This window comes from Camarhynchus parvulus, chromosome 3 (genome assembly GCF_901933205.1).
Source record: "Camarhynchus parvulus chromosome 3, STF_HiC, whole genome shotgun sequence".
Classification (NCBI taxonomy): Eukaryota; Metazoa; Chordata; class Aves; order Passeriformes; family Thraupidae; genus Camarhynchus; species Camarhynchus parvulus.
Window position 1 is genome coordinate 94,442,995 of NC_044573.1, and position 21,354 is coordinate 94,464,348.

Genomic DNA, 21,354 nt, shown 5'->3' on the forward strand with positions numbered 1-21,354 from the left:
ATGAGGACTATATGATTGAAACTGAAAGACACAAATTCCAAGAAATAAAATGATCAAGTAAAGAATTCATTTGGCTTAAGGGACACACACTGGGCTGTCAAATCAGCCTGAGCTTAAATGAGCGCACTCTCACATGCCTGTAAGCTGACAGCTGGTTTTTGTGTGATCACATGGAACAAGCATATTGAGAGGCTGAACAAGGGGATTCAGTTAGTTTGCCAAAAGCTCAGGTCTTTTAGGGAAGAATGATGCATGATTAGAAGACATCTTCCTTTTTATGGGATCCTTTTACAAGACTTTTCACCGTTACCACAGCTGGGCGCAGTTTGAAATAAGGGACATGATGCTGGATTGATTATCTTCTAGCAATAAAATGTACCCAAGTACATCCAGGAAACAGATCTCTGCTGGAAAATCTGAAGGTGCATTGCTCAGATAAAACCAAGTCCCACCAGGTGCTGCCACAGGACTTCTAGTTCTGACTGAGCTCTGCTTGGACATCAGCAGTCAGCTCTGCTGGTGCACCGTATCTCCACAGGCATCCCACAGAAGAACACACTTCTTCAAGTCTCCTGAGCCTAAACACATCCCTGGACATCCGCATGTTTGCTACTCTGTTCTCCCTCAATGTTTTTGAGGGAGGGACAAAAAAAAAAAGAAAGAAAAAGAAAAGAAAAAGTATCTGTGGTCTCTAAAACTAAGTTTTCATTGGAGTATCAACTGGAAGAGATACCAAGGCTTCTTTTTTTCTGGGTGAATTAGATTAAAGTTTAGATGGTGTGAAATATTTGCCTGCCTGGTTTGTCTCTGTAAAGTGATCCCTTCTATTTAGCCCTCCACAGCAAGGAGGGCTTCCAGATAATATTTTTCTACACTTCCAGATTATTTTTTTTGCACCACAACTTCAACTGCAAATTACAAAACACAAACCCACCTCTCTTGGTTTGCCAATAGATGTCACATTGTTATGGGGCTCTCCATCCAGAAATAGATGTGTTAATTTTGGATGCATTTACCTGAAGCATTCAAAAAATAGCTCAAAATTATGACATTCAGGGTTCTGTCTGACAGATGCCTCCTTCACTGATAGGCCACCTCTCACATAAACAAATGCTGGGTGAGTATATTAACTGTCTGATTCTACACAAGTACACACATTTTATGACAGTCAACAGTTATAATGGCATTTTTGCTTAATTTCTATTTTCTCAGCACTGCACACTAGGAATTCATTTCCAGTGATCAGACCTGCCATACAGAAGCACATTGGAAAAGTGTGTTATATCCAGAGTTACCCCACTCTCATGCAGATGGACTCCCCAGGATTCCCCACTGTCCTCCACGAACATTGCAGACCGGTTTCAAAGAGCTATAAATCTACCCAATGAAATGAACTTATTCCCTAAAATGTTGATATAATAAATACATGCAGAGAAAGTAGGCATGTACAAATGAAATTCACCTATACCAGTCACAGTCTCTGAATTAGTCACTAATTTCATCACCAAGATTATTGATTTCTTTATAAGCTGAAAAAAGATAGTTTGTACTACTACTAAAGCAGCTAAATATTATAGGAAATCACATTCGTAAAATTTAATTTTTTAAGAAAATTGAGATACTTTTTTTTTGATCTTTTTTATTAAGATAGTGAATTTGCTTATTAGTTCTGTATTCCATAGCAAAAAAAAATTATTATATGCGGTGTATAGAGATCTCTAATCTCTTCTATGATTTCTGCAGTGCCAACAAGTAACAAATTATTCCATTACAGAAATGAAAATAACAGAAATATAGTAAATACACAATACCTTGCAAAGAACATTTTTTTTGTTTAATTTGAAATGCAATAGGGTAAACTGAATTCAGAATGAACAACTGCAAATTTGATGTGGTAATGAAAATGCCAGTGGAGTTTTGGATTTTAAGACACCATAAAGGCAATAGTCCAATAGTAATAGCAGTGAGATTGGATTTGACTTGTTAGCAAGAGGTAACAATAAATTCAAAGCAATCCATATAATGAATTAAAGGACTTGAAAAAATAGGACATTGTGGAAAATTAACACAATTAAATGTGCATAATACACTGAAAGGTAGTTTGAAATAAGGGACATGATGCTGGATGCAAGAACAGTTCCAAATAGTTATAGTGATCTCACAGCTGAAACTGCAGCTTGCTATCTACAGGTTTTGCAGGGATTTAAGGCTGAGTTTGTTTTCTACTGATTGTAACATTACTGGAAACACACTGAAGTAAAGAAGAACTGGAGGACTCATAAACAGATTCCTGGAGTGACTATGCTTTGAAAATTATCATCTACACAGACCAAGCTAAACAGACATCCTACCTGTAGCTAACCAACCCTATTCCCAAAAATCTGGAAAAATACATAAACTTTAAATATTTACTGTATAATCCTTAAATATTTATAAGACTTAGTATTTATGAGAATGTTAATAATGATTCAGCAATAATGATTTGTTCATAAGAATAAAAGGTTCCTCTTACAAATAAAGCCCTCATTAAAGAAGAAATGCTTCATTCAAAATTAGGATTTTAATTTTATGTATCATTATTATTACTATCTACATTATTGATGGCACAATTGCAAGCAAAAGGTGATCAAATACTATTAATGCATTTACAGTCAATCAGAATTAATAACTATAAGCAGCAAGATGTAGAAAGTTTATTTCATGCATATAAAGATACAATTTTGGCAAATTTTAATTTATTTATATTTTTTTCCTCCTGATTTTATAAAATTGTATACATATTCTGACTAGTCAGAGATGATCAGAATTGTATTGGTTTAAACTGTTCATTTTTTCCTTTTACCTTACACCAGATATGCATACATGATCATATTAAATCTATAAGGTCATACTTGTTCATTTTCAACACTGTATTCACTGGATAGACAAGGATCAAAATCTACTATGAAGTTACAGTCTACAGCATCATATTGATTATATTAAGGTATATGAACACATATACCTTTCTCATTACTTTGTGTTACATTGCTAGTATTTTCTTTCATTATCCTCTTTCTTAAGGTGCACTGCATTAAAAAAATCTCAGATTTCAATTGTTATAACTTGCTTAATTTACTTGTGGTTTTAAAATATATCTGCAGTTGAAGCTAATTAACTGAAATTATCTTCCTTTACACAAGACCTTGAAATCTCATCTCTATACTTACAGATATTTAGGTCATTGATGAATCATATTTGACAAGAAGTGAATAAAAATATTTCTATATTGTTGTATTTTCAGAAACCAGTACTTATTAGAAAAGTGCAATAGAATCATTTCAGCCAAGATTTAAATACTAACTCAAAGTATACTTCTGGACAAAAACACAAAAAGAAAAATAATTTCAAAATTTTGTATTCTGTCTTTGTGGTGAAACTGACCCAAGTCAGGTAGGAAGATGCTCCTCATCAATATTGACAGCACTGTATCCCATCTGGAAAAGCAGTTTTTATCACAATGGAGTTCAACATTTATCTCCCACACCTCAGATAGTAACTGAGCCAGCAGGATACACAATATTTTTGGGAGAACCACTGGAAGGCTCTCCTGCTGTTTCTTCTCAGCTTTATATAATCCACTAAATTGTACCAAACAGAACGTGAGATCATGAGTGTTAAAATGATAAAAATACTACATTGAAAGAAATGAACAGCTCAACATTGATTTGGTAGCTTTGGTGTTTCTTTCTCTCTGAATGCTGAAAAAAATCATCATAGTGTTATTGTTCTCTCTAAAGGATTCTGTAAAATTCTGAAATTCATTTGTCCAAAGCTGTAAGTCACAGAATTATTCCCTAACAGAACTTAAGGAGATTTTGTATAAGCCTATAATGTGTATACTTACAATAAGCAAACAAGTAACAAAAACGACAAGAAATATCTTTGAGTTTTCCACTGTTCACTCTGCAAGTCAAAAGACAAATTAATATGCCAAGCTGGAAGGACCAAGTTCCTTTAGCACTGGGGCATTGGATCAGGTGACCTCCAGAGGCTCCCCCCAACCTCAGTCCTTCTGAGATTCTGTGACTGCTATGGCATAACATCTCTTTCTGTCCACATAAATGGGCACATAAATAATAACTCCTCAGGTGATTTAAATACCTTGAATCACTAACAGATTTCAAAGGTCAAAAAATTGGGTTGCCCTGTACTTCCTGTATTAGGCTGTGTAGTAGGATGCACATATATGGTATGCATGTATATTCACTAATGAAAAATCTGTACAATATATGCTTATACATACATATACTCAGCAAACTTGGTGAAGAGCAAGCTAATTTTAAGGATTTCCCTAGAAATTTTATACACTCCTATTTGTTTGAAAGCAAATTAACTTCCCACAAGCAGAGGACAATGATCCCTCCCCCCTTACTTGAAATTGAATTCCTCATAGAATAGAATTTCTTGCTGGCCTTTGTTTTGTTTTGTTTTTTCCTGCTAGAAACAGCAGTTCTAGGGAGGCATTACTAAAAAGCAGTGTTTCTTTCATGATGTGTATAAACCCCATATCTTTTGGAAAAAAATTATGTTGAATGCTACAGAGAGAAAATGTATCTGCTGTCAATTTGCAATTTGCTAGGTAATTTACATCCTTCTGTTGGATTTTTCTGTTTTGTTCTACAGCTGTGTTAGTCAGAGCATACAGAAATTAGTCTTTTAATGGACAATTTGACCTAGGAGTTCTGTTCAAGAGATGTAAAAAAAAAATCCTGACAATCCAGACATTTTGTTCTGACAATATTACCAACTTCTGTTAAAGCATTCGTACACAGCTGAATTGCATGGCATATGTAGTCAAGTTGCTAAGGCTTAAATTAGCAAGCCATTATGTAAGCAAATTTTAAGCATAATTTAAAGGAACTAAATTACAAACTCCCTGAAAAAGCCACCTGACATACAATTAAGCAAATGTTTCCAAGTTGTCTTTCTTTCCAAGTATAAATCACTGACATTATACTAAAATGAAAACAATCTCAATGAAAGCCAGATCAGAAATAGGACTCTCTTCTGCACTGATTACCAGCATTATTTTCTGCAACCACATACTACTAAGTTCAGTTATAAATTCTCATATATTTATAATGTATTTTACATCCGGATTTCCCACCAGTTGTCCTTTACGTATGGAAATAGAAGAAAGAGAAAGCAAACTGCTCTATTCTGCAAGCACAGGAAAATTGTAACATTTACTTTTAACATTTGCTTCTTATTTTTTTCATTTGAAATTTGATAAAAAATAGTAATCCTAATGAAACCTCTACAATTGTAGACTGATTGCTATGGATAATTATATAGCTTAATCTGGAACATGGATCTTCCACCTAATTCTGTCAATGTCATACATATTTCACTTAGTTCAATACACCCACAGCACCTCATGAAATATCTGAATTTTGATCCAGAGAAACTACATTTGCTCATTCATTTTTGTATCCTATACTGTATCTCTTCTTCTATAAGGAGAAAGAAACACAGATCAGGTGATCACAAAGGCAATCCGTATTTTTCCATTACCTAACCAAATACTGTGAAAAAGTTTTGCAGGAATGAGGAAAAGAAAAAGAGTTGTATTTTCAGTCATTTTTCTGCTTTACAAGGCTGTGGTACCATGGCAGGGAAGAACAGAGAAAGCAGTGGCAGCCAGTCCATCAGGAGGACTGAGGTTGGGCCCTTCCCACCCCTTACCAAACCATGGACAACTACTAGTGGGACATTTTCCTGACTTTTCCACTGCCCTAAAATATTTCCAAAATATTACCAAAATATAATCAAAATATTTCACATCACAGGGGAGAGTGAATGGAACACAGGAAAGTAACTTAAACCCACTACCATTTTGGCAATTAAAATCTTGGTGTACAGAACATAACTAAAAGGATTCAAAATGGAAGTGTAGGCCCTTTATAAAGAACTAAAACCATCTAGGACATTCTGCCAAAATAGAAGTGTCAGCTTTCTCTCAAAGAAAAAAGAAACCTACCTGACTTCCTTCTGAAATCTTATCTCACATAAAATTGAATTAAACCCATTAAATGTGGTCTGCCTGCAACTATATGAGAGCAAACTCTGGTCAGAAGTACAAACAGCTAACCAATACTCAAAAAACATGGAAGAACTTCAGAAACATATTTGAGTATGCATTTTGACATTTTAGAACAAGAATAATTGAAATTCATGTAACTCATTCGTCACTAGAGTATGCCAGTTATTGCCAATTAATTTTGGAAGTGTAATGGAGTCATTTCTTGATCAGCCTAGGATACCTACTAACTCACACTACAAGGTATTTTGGGATGTCCTTTATGATTTTAAATTAGAAGAGAACATATTAAGTCCTGCCATATATATTTGAAAAAATTCCTTAAGAAATATTTGGCACTTACTTGAAAAGGTCAAGAACAGCTTCAAAGCATTACATTTTAAAAATATTTAGCCACAATCAAGAGCTGCAAGGACCTCTTAGGGACCTTGTACATTGCTCTACAGCCACAAGCAACCACATCACATAAATCCTTTCCTAACCGCATTAAATTTAGCCTTTAAAGTTTTATTGGGCTCTTTTTCTTTCCAATAAGCCACATGAAATAAATTCTCAAGGCTTTAATGCTTGTAAACATCTTTTTTCAAGCCAGGAGTGTTTAGGACCAAGTTGTACATATTTGGTCTCATGTATTCACTGTCCTCTATTCTTATGTTTAAATTTTCTGCATTTCTACAGATCAATTCCATACTTCCAGGTATCAACTATAATTGCTTTAGGTCTTGTCCCCTTAATCTCCCCATACTCCTCTCACATAAGCAGCTCTTCATTTCCATAGGATCATCCTCTGATTGACTTTCTTTGTGCCTGTCACACTTTGTATTTGTAAAAGAGGGTAATGCATGGGAAACAACACCACAGGTGAAGGGTCATTAATTCTCCAACACCTTGAATCAAGGTTAACATTTGACTTTTCCTGAGCTGACACTTTGGTAATTCACACTTCAGCATCCTTGCCAAACGATGCACCCTTAACTTGAAGAAACTTGGTGCATGTGTTTTGTATCAATATAATTTATTGGGGTAAAAAATTCATGTGGACAATAAGGGATAAATACATTTTAGAAGTTTTTACTGATACGAAACTTGCCATATGTAATCAGTCAGGAATGTTGAGCCATTGAAAATAATTAAGAAATAATATTTTTCTCATGTTGCTCTATTTTAATTATATCAATTGTTCTAAAACATGACATTTTTAGGTATGTATTAATATTTTGAAATTAATTAATTCTATATATTACATTAACTTCTAGAGAGAGGCACTGCTAAAGCAATGGTACTTTAAAGAAGTGATCCCCAAGTTTTTCACATATTCAGGACTAGTTATTATCATTAACTTTTCAGCTGTTAAAGAGAAGTAGCTCAGCTTTATCACACCACATAGAATTTGTTTTCACACATTACTATTACGGCATTTTCTTGGCATGTGGAAGCCTGGAGTTCAACACCTAAACTAACCTAAAGCTTTAGAAAAACCTAAACTAGGACAAGTGCAATTGATAAGGATGTATTTAATTGAATTAAGACAATCCAAACAAGTCAGATATGTTTTCAGAATATATTTTCAGAGTAGCTCTAATACTAACATATTAAAAACCTACTGCAATGCTCAAATGTGATAGAAATAATTTTCTCTGGGAATTTGAACAATACTAAATTTCAGGTCACAGGTACGCTAGTATTTAAACAGGGGCAAAACACATAACACCATATCACAAGCTTAACTCAACAAAGAACACATCAAAACCTACACTGGATTGTAAATAATTTACACTTGTTTCAGCTGAGGTACCAGAAAAGCTACCTAACTGCCATACTTAATACTCCAATTAAAAATCTGGAGTACCACCTTTTGCAGAACTGCCTCAGAAAAGCTGGTAAATGCACGTGCACTGTTCTGCTCAGGTACTGCCACACCTGATGCCATGCTCAGGGTTCAGAGATGAACAGGGAACTACCCTCACCTATTTGAGACAAGGCACAGGCAACACTGGGGAATATGCCTGTGCTTGATCCTAAAAGTTCTGCAGATTTTTGAAATTATAACTATGCATTCAAAAAGGATTCACTCCACCTTGCTCACAATACTTATGTCCAGTTTGTTTGCCTATATATATTATTCAAAATGTCAATCAAAAAGCTGATTTGACAAGAATTCCCTGAGTTTGTGCTGCAGCTAGAAGTGAAACACAGCAAACCATGTAAAACAATGTAAAATTAGAATTAAAAGACTAAATTAGATTTCCTGAAGCTAATGGAAGGACCTTGCATGCAAAAAGTCAAACATGTTAACTAAAGATATATTAATGAAATCAAATTATATTACACTTTATTGGCTCCTCTACTTTTTAGCCTATAAGTAATTTTCAGTTCTTAATTTCTTTTATTTTCATAACTTTGACAACAGTCTTGGGTGTCCTTGCTGAGCTGTCTTCAAGGCCTATGTTCAGCTAAGGGACGTGCAGAGCCTGGATGTCAGGATTCCTCTTTTTCCCCCCTCCCCTGTGGGTGATTATGAAATTTCAGTTCAGTTTTTCACATTAATATGTATCCCAGTTAACTAACAACATTATAACAATAAATTATAAAAAGCATGGATTCTAACCACTTTGTCCTCCTTTGGGAAAGCATCCAAGGAAGCAGAATAAAAAGAGAAAAGAAAAAAAGAAGAGATAAAGAATAAAATAGGCAAGTATTAATAGACAGATTTCAAAGAAATGCAATTCCAATAACTCTCTACAAAGAGACAAAACCACAAAATTAAGAAAAAAAGAGCTTTAAATAAAAAGATGACATTACTGCATATGTTGAAAGCATGTTTTCACACCCTGACCCACCGAAGCATAAACAATATAAGAAACAAAATGCAAGTTACAAATGAAATTACACTCCTCCATTTTTGTGGCTTGAAATAGGGGGAGAAAAATGGTTTAAACATATTTTCTTTTTTTTTTTTCTGAATAAAGTTAAGCTATATCACATGCACTCATTAATAGAATAATGTAATGCATCAAAGTAAACTGTATTTTCAGAGACTTGCTCTGATGACACCATCTACAGGTGACACAATGCAATGCATCTATTTTTACTAATATTAATACATGCACATTTTCATTGAGTTCACCTACATAGTTTTCTTCAGCATGTGAATTTAATTTAATTGGGACTCACAGGTACATCTAGGCTATGGAAAATCTCTAAAATAACCATGAAATGCATCTCTTTGAGGGGTTATTTTTGGCTTACATGAAATTCCAGAAGGCCTATTCAGCTGATGTCCATCTTAAAAAAAGTGAAAAGGCCACAAACTTGTTCCCTTGTGAACATGATTATCTGCTATACAATCTGTGTTCACTTTCAGGTGAATTTGTGTTTATACCAAGAGCACCTATAAATTTACCATACAAAAGCCTGGCCTCTTAAAGCCACACAAAAAAGTTGCCTCATCTCATGACAGAAAATAAAACTGTTCATGTAATAAAAATAGATTTATAACATTTTATTTTAAATTATATATAAAATTATATTATATAAATTATATTATATAAAATTATACATATAGGTAATATAAATTATATCAAATATTTTAAATTTTAAAACATTTTAAAATTTATAAAGTTTTATAACACACCATAGTTCTTGATGACCAGCCAAAAATAATCACTGGATAACAGTATTCCAAATTTAGATCCTACTGCTCCTGTATGAGAGAGTAGTCAGAGGCTTGGAAGGGACTGACTGATCAGAGGGTACTCTTGGATAATGTTTGGTTTTGTGGAAAGCTGCTGCAGCTAACTCATGCAGATCAGAGGGAAAACCATTCATTTCACTTACCTGAAAGTAGGATGCTTAATCCAGACTAATCTGAAGTTTTATTCTTCAAATAAATTTTAAATAAATTGGCATAACACTTTTCCTGTGCCAAGAAAAGTGGTTGTTTTTTGGTTTTTTTAAACCAAAAAATTGACTGAATTCATGTAAAAGCAATCTATAAATGTTTATGACAAGCTCTATGAAAATACAAATGTAATATTAAATAAGGTTTCAACAAGAATTTATTAATGTGGAGTTGTACCTGAGTAAAAGGGTTTCTTCTTTTATTCTATGAAAAACAAGTACATTTTCTACAAGCTTTCACTCCACAGAACTGGACACTATTATTCTTTTGCTTTAATTAACTCTGTGATTCCCAAGTACCTTGGCAATCATTAGATACATTTGTTTTACTTGTATGATTTTACACTGGTTTACATGTATGATACACACATCATAATGAAGCAATGAATGAAACACTTAAGTAAAATGAAGCATGAAATGCCAAACTTAAAGTGAACAATCTGCAGCATGACAATGTCAGGAGGCTTTTCCTTAAGAGCTTACATCAGAAGACTTACATTGTTTGATCGCAGAGAGACACGACCTCCACACCGAGCACAGAACTTGGTCCGGCAATAAGAGCACAAATGGCCACAACCATCTGCAAACTTTGTTTTATGACAGATTCCACATGTTGGAGCATCATCCTTGTGCTCTCCCTGGTAACGGCGGGCTTCTTCCCCTATCTTTCTTACTTGCTCTTTATAGCTTTCAAATTGTTGATGCAACCTCCTGCATAGATGAGAAAAAAAGTTTATATAGCACGAATAGGAGGAAAGATTACTAAGCTGTATTTCTTTCAGTTTGCAACTCCACCAAATATTCTGGGCCTGTTCACAATACTACATGCACCTCATATCAAATACACACTGCACACAGAAGACTGTATAGGCAATCTAAAGGAAAAAAAAATAGACATCTTTATTCTTGAAGGCTTACTTCAAAGATTACAAACAAATAATTTCACTTGACCAGAAATTGATCCAAATGCATATACTGAACAAAATTGCCTACCATGTACTGAATAAAAGAAATAATTGTGTGACCAAATTTGCATCTTTTTAACCAATTTAATTTATTCATCAGGTGTAATCAAAATATGTAAATCAATCTCCAGTTTCAGTGCTTTCAAAATCTAAATTACTAACACATGCAACAGATATTTCAAAACGATGACACTGACCTTACACAAATATGAGAACATATTTTTATTTCAAATTTATATCCTCACAATCTGTTGTGTTTTCTCTTGTTACACACGAGAAACTACTTAAGGTTTGCCATCCCTCATTATAGATATTCCAGTTTAGCTGTAGGAGTATATAGAAGCATTAGCAGGTGCATAGGTTCCTAGGATGAAGACTGGTGTTGAAAGAAGCAGCACTTCTCCCCAGCTGCCTCAAACAACAACACCCTGATCCTATGCCCACCATCTGGAGAAGCATGCTGCTACACAACAGACTCACCTCCTAAACACAGCTCAAAAAGACCTGAGCCAGCCTAAGGAGGAGATTCCAGAAGGGCAAAACTTGGTCTTTGCTCCATGCTATGTAGAACCCAGGCTTTTCCAGATGTTGCTTCAAATGTACATCTCCATGGATAACATTTAAAAATCATGAGCAATTACACAGATTATGAATAAAAAGAGGCAATCTTGAGTTTAATAAATGGAAACAGTAGGTGTGTTGTCTGTAGAGGTCTTGGTGATATCCTTTATCTCTGCTCTGAGCTACCTCTACCTACTTCCTTAATTAGCACTGACTCACACCATTTAACCAGTGTATTTTTAGTGACACAATGCCATGTTTCTGTGGGCTTGTGTGTGTGTGTGTATGTGTGTGTGTGTGGAGAACTTGTCTGGAGTTTTAAGATGTAAATGATCTGTGTTCTTTGTATGAAACACTTTTTTGGTGATGTGGATATTTTTACTTTAATGTGATATTCAAGCCTAAAAAATGATAATTCAACTTAACTTACAGGAATCGTGGTAAAACACATATAATTCAGTTGTACAGGAATATTATTGCTTGTAAATTGTATTTCAACCAGCTGTCACACTAAAACCAGTAACATCACATGGGTGCATTCTAGTGAGAATGCAACAACAGCAAAAGCTAAGCAACTGAATAATCTATTCTCCCTTACTACAAACATGATACATTATACTTAATGCTTTATGCAAATCAAAAGCTTGGCAGGAGCAGCAAAGAGTTTGTTTTGTTTTATTTTTTACTAACCTGCTTAAAAACCTTTGCAGTATTGAGTAAGATGAGAAAAGTAGGTCAAAGATTTAGGCAAAATACTGGAGAAACTTAATACTTTTCACCATATAACTGGATTACACATATGAATTAACTTATCTTACACAGCTTCTCACTTATAATGCATAAAAACAACTGAAGACATTCAGAAATTTTTATAATAACCAGCTTAAAGAATGCAATTAAATACTGGAGAGGTCTGTAGGTAAATTTCTTATTACATCAAATATTCTATTAAAAAATGAAACCATGGAAACTAAATTCAGTTCTCCTCCACTAAAGTAAAACCAAAAGCCCTGGCCGTTCACTAACATGGAAAGGGAAGATAACAGCAAGTACTGCCCCTCTTCCTGTTCTTTTCCAATTAGACCATCTACATTTTTCTATCTCAAACAAAGCTTAGGAAGAGTATTAACACAGTTATGTTTTTGTCCTTCTGTGTGCACCAAGGGATAGATGAACATGCTACAAACTGGGCAAAACTTAAGTGAGATGAAATTAAAGTTTTTAATAAATAAGTATCACTTGTTTATAGATTTGTAATTTCAGAATTCATGTAAGACACATTTTACTATGAGGGGTTTGAAACCTTTATCTTGCATATCACGCACAGCACTACTGAGGAAACGCTGGCATTTTATCTACAGTGAGAACGGAACTGGAGAAAACGACTGCACATTTCACAGAGCAGAAAGAATCTTACCCAGCTCACAGCAGGTCTGGTTCAATTAGCTCTTTTTTTAACCACCTTTCCTACCTTTTTGAGGAAAAAGCTGGATCTCTGTGTCTCTGGCTCTTCTATAATGGTGGCAGAAAATCCCTCACAATAGTTTTGCCATACATAGAAGTATTTTAAGTATTAAGCAAGAACTAAAATACAGTTGGTAGGTTTTGACTTGTTCCTTAACTTCCAGGCTATTGAGCATATTTTCATCAGATGCAAGGAAAATTTAAAACTATTAAATATTCCTTAATGTAGTCAAGCACCTAAAGGTTAAACTAAAGACCTAATAACAGCATATGATATAATGGCTTGGCAGACCCTTGAGGCAGACACCAATTCAATCCCCTCTAACAGAAAGAGCAACCAGACCACTGTGTAAGAGGGATATATACATACACCCATATGACTTTTGATCATGTACCCAAACATTTATCTGGTACTGCTACTGTAGTGAAGGGCACTTTCAGGATTAGCTTACTCTGAGACATTGCTGCAGTACTTCACTTGTGCAGACCTCCCAACGCTCTGAACAAAAGAGCTGCATCCCCACAAGCTGATGTGTCTGGGGAGGGCACTGCTATTTCACACTCACAGGCATGGCATATATGCATGATCAAAAAAAGATCCCACCATGGGAGAGTCTTTGGGCACATCACATCTCCTGTGACTAAACCACACTCTTCTGTTGCTAAAATACTGGAAGAGACTGAGCAGCTTGGAGAGGGACATCAGCCTCGGGACTTTGCTGCACCTGTAAAGGGGGTCAGCATCACCACCCACAGAGCACAAAAACCAACACACACTTTCCATGTCTACAGGGAAAGACTTAACCCGCTCACTTTCACAATATACACAGAACTCAACATATGTTTAGGTTGCTGCTGTTTTTTTCTCCAAGAAAACATGATGGCTTCCTCCTCCCTTTTTTTTTCAAAGGTATTTCACAGAAACCCCTGCTTCAGCAGTGCTATATATGTACCATATTTTCATTTGAACATTCATTATTTTAATTTGACAGTAAGACTTTTACTTTTTACAGTGTAAACTAGTAAAAAAATTACTGATCGGTAATTCTTCAAGGCTTTACTCACGTCTTCATATACTTAGCAAAAAAACTGTAAGCCTTGGAGAACACTCGTGATAAATACCTTACATAATTTAAACTTTTCAGACATATCACTGATATAATTAGGAGGGCAAACAATGAACATTGAGGCCATTTATAACATTGACTGATCAAAAAGTGTTACATAACACAGAAAAATTATCATTTATTATGTTTGATTCTTTGGACCTGGACCAAGATGTATATTTTTTTTCTTATTAATTATTTAAATTACAATTGAAGGCTGTAATTTTTAACAGACTATATTATTGCTTATTTTGCTGCTTTAAATTCATGTATTAAATTATATTTTGCTGTTTTAAATACCTATCAAAATTATTTGTATATATATGTTGAAGAGTAGAAAGCTTCAAAATACCGCATTTGCATATATATGCTCTGTCTGCACAGGTTTTATAAAAAATTTATTAAGGTTTGTGTCTCTTTCATGCAGTTACATTTTAAATTACTTTAAATGTGGCATGAAATTATATTTTGTACTTCCTTAGAAATCCAGTAGGTGGCAATGCAGATCGTATTTTCACTCTCCCAGTTCAACTCAAATGGTTGTCTCGAAATTAAACACCTGATGTAATGTTATAAAAATATTATGCCCTGTCATGAGTTCATTTTGGTAGAAAAAGTGCCGCCTTCTAAGTGACACAGCCTTAAGTAACTATCCACCAGCAGCTACCGCATGTCTGAAAAAAAGCTTAGTAAAATGCAGCATTTTGTCCTCTTCACCCACACCACACAAACACATCATCACACAGAGCTCAGACAAGTTTTTCTATAAGATAAGCAGGCATTTTACCAAGCTCTGTTCTTGGCATTCTTTTTTTATGATAAGTAAATAATTTAAAATGCAAATGGCAATACTGCGTATGCCCACGAAGGCAAGAGCTAGAGCTAAAAACCTGTTGGTGATCCTTCAGCATCTACATTGAAGCTGTGACCTGAAAAACGTTGTTCAGCTGCTCTGTAAAGCTGGAATTACCTCAGCTGCACCAGATGCCTTGCTGGTCTGCCAGCACTGCAGCACCCATCTCATGGAGGTGCTTCCAGAGGGAGCTTTGGCCTCAGCCCCACCAGCATCTCAGCTGAGAAAAGCTGTCCACTTGTCCTGGCTCTTGGGAATATATACTTTACACAATAAAGTCAAGACAGGCCATTTTAGCAACTTGCTGCGGATAGTTTTGTCTGAATTAAGAGAAATGAGGGGTTTATGAGGAATCTAGCATGTGTTGGCAAGAAAAACAGCTGAAGTTGAGTGGAGAAGTCTAGATATATTTTCTGGTTACTTCATTAATCATCCCATGACATACAAATCCATTATTAAAATCTATACCCTCTGTACAGGTAGGACAAGTTAAGGTTGAATAGTAACAACATATCTAACCCTTCAAGCTCCCAAGTTCTTGATGTAGCAATATTACTGTGTTAGTCTATTTGAAGACCAGGATATTTTTAAATGTTTGGGGGTGTGCTGCTTTTTTAGCATGGGCAATACTTTGTTTGGTTATTTTGTAAAGATGAAATAACTGCAGGATGTATTCGTATTGCAAAATATTGGACTTCTGTGATTTTGGATGCTAATATTTCTATATTAATGCTATTATTGTATTTTTTATTCAGTGTGAACTGCTGTTTTAAGAACCAAAGGTAAGCAAGACATGGTTTCTGTAAGCTGTGAAACAGGTAGCAATATGATTAATCAGCTGATCTTTAGAGGTAAAAAAGGGCCATGTTTCTGTAAAAGAAATACAAGCATTAACCAAAGGACTCCGAATGGTAGAGCTAGCAGCTTCCATATCCATATTTTCTCCTTCACATAGTGATTGCTTCTGGTTCCTTTGTTGTTTCCTACTGTCCAACTTGTCACTTTTCTGAGACTTTACTTACCACCCATTTGACCTTGCCCTAATCACGTTTCATGTAGGTCCCATCCCTCACTCCTACACATTTTTTAATAAATATATCAAAATAGTTATGATAGACATATAGTATGTTCTATATCCTACAATAAAAACAATAAATATTCCTCAGAATTTCAGTTTTTACCTGGCCCGAAACTTTCTTCATGCTCCCCTGTTCACTCAAGACAACTATGGATCAACTCCATTTTCCCTCAGCTTGGTGTTCCCCTGCCATCCATAACATTTTTCATCTCACCAGCAATGACTTTAATCCAGCTGGGCATCAGCCCTTCCTTCTGCACATGCCAAGATCTCTTCTTCTTCCTCCTTGTTTTATTGGTGCAAACACAAATCTCACTATGCTTGTACTCACAGGTCTGTCTCTCTACCTCACATTTGTCTCCTCTGTCACAAACTGAAGTGTTTGGCATAGATACTGACTCCGGTCAAGGGTGACCTGTACACCAAACTTCTTAAATTGAAACAGAAATTTCCTTCTACCTCCAGCACAACTTACCACCCTCTCCATTCTGTTTGCACTCGAGACCAATAATCACTGTGCTACACATTGGAGTCAGACCTACTTAGACCTTCACCTAAACTGTTGTATAAGGGGCTAATTTTGCAAATTAATGCACCGGCAGTTTATATACAAGCACGAACGGGACGGGACTACTGTGGATGTGTCGGAACCGTTTATTTTCCAGAATCTTTATAATACATAGTTTTGCCTATGCAAAGATCTTGACAGTTCGCACCCAGGCAGCAAGCCTGAAACCCTCTAACTTTATAGATTCCTACAATTAAAACCAAACCAAACAAAAACCAAACAAACAAACAGAAAACCACACACCCAAAAAAACAAACAAACCCAAAAAAACCCCAAACCAACCAACCAAACAAAAAAAACCCAAAAAAACCCACCAGAACAAAACCCATTGAAGTTTAGTTGATTTCAATCTTTCCAGGTTAAACATTCAGCTATCACCAGCTCATCCCTCAATTCCTTTTCCTGCCAGTGCAAGCCTGTCAGTCTGATAGTCTAATCACAGTTCTGCAACAAATATAATTTAATTTATTTTACCTCTCTCTTTGTATTCCTCCGATGAATCTGCTTTTCTACTGCATAAAACATAAATGGCTTATCTTCACCTTCAAAGACTTTGACAGCCTATTTCCATCCTGCCTATGATTTCTCATTCAGGACTGAGATGCTTCTGCTCAAGTTAAACTCTCAAGCAAGAATCACAGAATGGTTTGGGTTGGAAGGGACCTTAAAGATCACCTAGTTGCAAGCTCCCTGCCATGGGCTGGGACACCTTTCACTGGACCAGGCTGCTCAAAGTCCCATCCAGTCTGGTCTTTGAGGACTTCCCTTTGCTGCCTCTAGCATGGGAGTAATAGGAACATCACTGTTATCACATTATCCTCCTTAAAACTCTCCTTCACCTTGATGCCTGCAAAGATCTGGACAAAAATTAGATATGTCAAAAGCATGTTAAAACTTTTACTTAACAGGCTAGACAATACAGACTCTCCTGTCTGTTCTTACTGTTATATTATTTGCCTAATACCTACAGTGCAGGCTGCCCCGGTGACAAAGATCACCTTTTTTTCTACACATGTGAAAACCTCCACTCACAAAGGTTATAGTGCATGACAAGTGCTTCCAGGCAGTATGGTAACACCAATCTCCCAACATGATTCAGAAACACATGAAGATAATTTTTTTAATTTCTTTTCATCATGTTATGATTCTGGTTATTTACTTTCTCCTTTCCAGCCCTCAGACAATATACTTAGAGCTTTCCCCATGTCTATGAGGGGAAAGGCATTTTTAATGACTTAGTATTTTCCTGTAGTTCCATGACACCAGTCCAGGAGAAGCAAAAGCACAAAAAAATTTATTTTGAGAATCATGATAAAATTTAGACTTGGCCAAGACAAAGGTTTCACTTACAGACCTCACACAGGAACTTAGACTTGGCCTTCACCACTGGTAAGTCGTTCTCATGTAGCAGATACTTCATCCCTATATACAAGTTGTCTTAATTCCAATTCCCTTCCATTATCAAGCACATACTACCTGGCAGCATCCTCACAAGCCTGTACAGGCTGTTGCAAAGACGTCCCACACCTTGTCTAGAAAGTGTCCCTGCTCATCACATCAGAGAAGAGACATACCAGCAAAGTGGTGTGGGCTGCAGTTTATTCCCAGGGCTCTTATCTGGTGCCTTTTCACCAGCAGGAACAGTCATTTTCAAGTTAACATTTTACTTAGGGCCGGTTTTCTGCAAGCATATAAATGAGCTCATTAAATAACTTGTATAAAATGCAATTTTTCATCTTCCTGGAAGATTTCCTAATGTAGATTATTGGAAAACTTTATTTTCATATACTTCTATTTGTTGGTGGTTTTTTAAAATAACTACAGCCCACAAGCAGACTTTTTCCTTACACAACTGAAGAACTGTGAGTCAAAAATGTGCAATATCTACAATAAGGAATTTACATTCCAGCTTCCCACAGTTCCTCCTAAATGACCGATACCCTTTCTGAGGTAAAAATGAGAAACCAGAGAACAAAGCAAACAACACATAATAGTACTAAAAAAGGCATAGCTGAGGAATTCAGAAAGAAACTGTGCATGTCTTGTATTAAAAAGCATTTACATGTTGACATATATTTAGTACTGAAGGAATCAGTGCCTTCTGCTCAAACTCAATTGGCAAAGTGACAGTTTGACTGAAGCCAGCAGAAGGGTGGTGACAACACCCCACAACGTGTCAATGCCTCTTCCTTTGGTCTTAACCAGTATGGCCATTCTAGCACACCTCTTACCACTGCTGGCAACCTCAACAGTATCAGTTATCCCATGTAACCATCACAGCTCTGCTGCATTTTCCTGTGCTTAATTTCTTCACCACTCAGCTCTCCTAACACAGACAGTGCAACAGGAGAGCAGCTGGTTTGCTCTGAGAAGCTGTCACCAATTCCAAGTGAGAAAGTTCAGAAAGTTTCATGAGATGATACAGACCTGTTAGCAGCCTGGACTTTACCAAATTCAACACCTAAAAAGTAATAGAAATGTCACTATGTTACGGTCCCACTCTTACTACAGCATTAAAACACACATTCAGGCCAAATATTGTCTGCCTATATACACAGGACCTATAAGCAAATTCAGCTTTTTAAAGACTCCTGAAACTACTCATGCAACAAAACTGCAGAGGTAAATGGCTGTATTATTTTATTTGCCATTAATTATGCAATACTTGTTGCAGAAAAAAGAGCCATAATGACTGAGGGACAGCAATACCCATGCAACCACATGGTCAATCAGTCCAGGAAACTCAATGGGGTTAGACATGACTGAAAGAAAGAAAATCTGACTCCACACAGTTGCATTAATGTTTATGGATTAAAAAAAAAAGCAGAATCAGAAACTGAGGAAAATTATTTGACTGCAGCAGAAGTGTGAGCTTGAGCATCTCTTGCACTTGTGACTCTATCAGGAATATGTGTCTCCTAGAAAAAAAAGGCTAGAAAAAAAAGGCAAAATCAAAATAACATGATTTTCTACAAAGATTGTTTTAATACTGAATTTGATTTTCTACAGACATTGCTTTAAAACTGAATTTCAATTCCCAAAAATTTGTCAGCTTAAGTCTCCATAAGATCCACTGTAAAAAAGGCCTGAGAAAATTTCCCTGTTTACCCACATTATCAGACTGATGCTTTAAGTTTTAGCGTTCATATTTTTTAGATTCTGTACTGCCTCAGTGTGTGACTGAACTTCATGTAAAGTGTTAGCAAGTTCTCTTCACAGAGTAGTTAGAACAATCCTTCTCCAGCCTGAGAACCAAGAACATCTTTGCAGCTTTAGGCTCAAGAAGTGTAAACAATAGTGAATTGAAGAGAGCAGTCTGGGAGGATGGGACTTCATAATCTGAAGCTCTAACTGCACAATTGGCCCAAATATGTGAATGGACCAAAACTTATAAAAGTGTGAAAACTTGTGACTGGTCATCCATTTTGGGTCTATCTTGGGCAGAGCCCCAGCCTGGCTCTTGTGCTGCCCAAGGTGTATCCTTTGAAGGCCTTTCAATAAACACCTACTTTATTCATTTAACTCTGCCCAGCCTCTGTTCTAGATAGTCTCTTTAGGCATCAAGACCACAACAAGGAGAGCATCTTCCTGAATCTCTTCAATTTACAACACTCTTACAATTTAACCCCTACTAAACTGGGAAGTAATCTCAAGATTCATCTCTTCTCAGCTATTTCAGAAACAAAGATCTATTCACCAATTATATATATATATATATTTTGTTTTATTTTTTTAATAAAGTTGTTTTATGCAAGGCTTACTTAAATTATGAAATCAGGGCTTACTTTAACATGAAGAGAAGATGGACAAAAATACTAAAGGCAATTAATAACGTTAATTTGCCTTTGTACTTTCAGTGAAATGTTTTCATTCTCTGTGTTTTCTTTATATAGCATAGCAGAAGAACTGTTTTAGTGTAGGTGTAGGGCAGAAAACAAAGATCCCAGAGACACCCAGCCATGCCAGTACCATTTATGACATTACATGGCATATCCTTTTATGTTACAGCATTTGCAGATACAAATAATTTTCATACACGGTTGCTTATTTAAAAGAACAAGCCCTGAACTATGTTAGACAGAGCTTCTCTTATAAAAACGTCTAAAAAGACTGCTGGAAAGGCCCTTACAATTTTTTCCTTATCAACCAAGTGATGTCTTCATTTTCCTCATTTATTTAAATATTACTGATTACCAGTATTACTGATCACTTAAATATTACTGAATTTAATCCATCACCCCACTCTCTTCCTCATGTTGTATAATAGACCACAGAACTCGTCTTGGATGAGCTGACCTATGAGCTTGCGGTGACATAACAATGCTTTAATGCCACAGAGTGATCCTTTAAGTAGGAGTCTCTGAGATCCATAGGAAATTTCTGCAGTAAAATACTATTTTGTGAAGTGGCTCTGCCAGCAAATGTCTCTTAAAATACATTAAATATATGAGTAAAGAATGATTTGATTTATTTTCTCTTCAAAAACATCAGTTTCATTTTATTATGGAGAACAAATATCATTTATTTAAGCTAAACTTCACCACAATTAAATTTTTGTGAAGAGACAAAACCTAATCTGTTTTCAGACTGATGTGAAAGAGAATGAAATAGTGTTCTCCTCAATTTATTGAATTAATTTATTGAATCACATAATATGCTACTGCAGGCACTTTTTCTCTAAGGATGGTCATCATATCACAACCAATCAGCCATAAAACTCAGAATATTAAGAAAGGAGCAGGGCAGGGAGAAGAGGATGGGGGTGGGAAGGCAGGGTGCT

The 21,354-nt window shown here is 35.7% G+C and overlaps 1 protein-coding gene across 17 annotated transcripts in view; it reads right to left on the reverse strand.

Moving 5' to 3' along the window:
- Positions 1 to 21,354, reverse strand: part of RIMS1 (regulating synaptic membrane exocytosis 1) — a 316,106-nt gene that overhangs the window by 187,499 nt on the left and 107,253 nt on the right. For all 17 annotated transcript variants that reach the window (XM_030945482.1, XM_030945475.1, XM_030945480.1 and 14 more), the window contains exons 2-3: positions 10,477 to 10,690; positions 8,688 to 8,699 (exon numbers count right to left, since the gene is read on the reverse strand). In XM_030945482.1, coding sequence (XP_030801342.1) covers positions 8,688 to 8,699; positions 10,477 to 10,690 — 226 coding nt within the window. The remainder of the gene's footprint in view (positions 1 to 8,687; positions 8,700 to 10,476; positions 10,691 to 21,354) is intronic.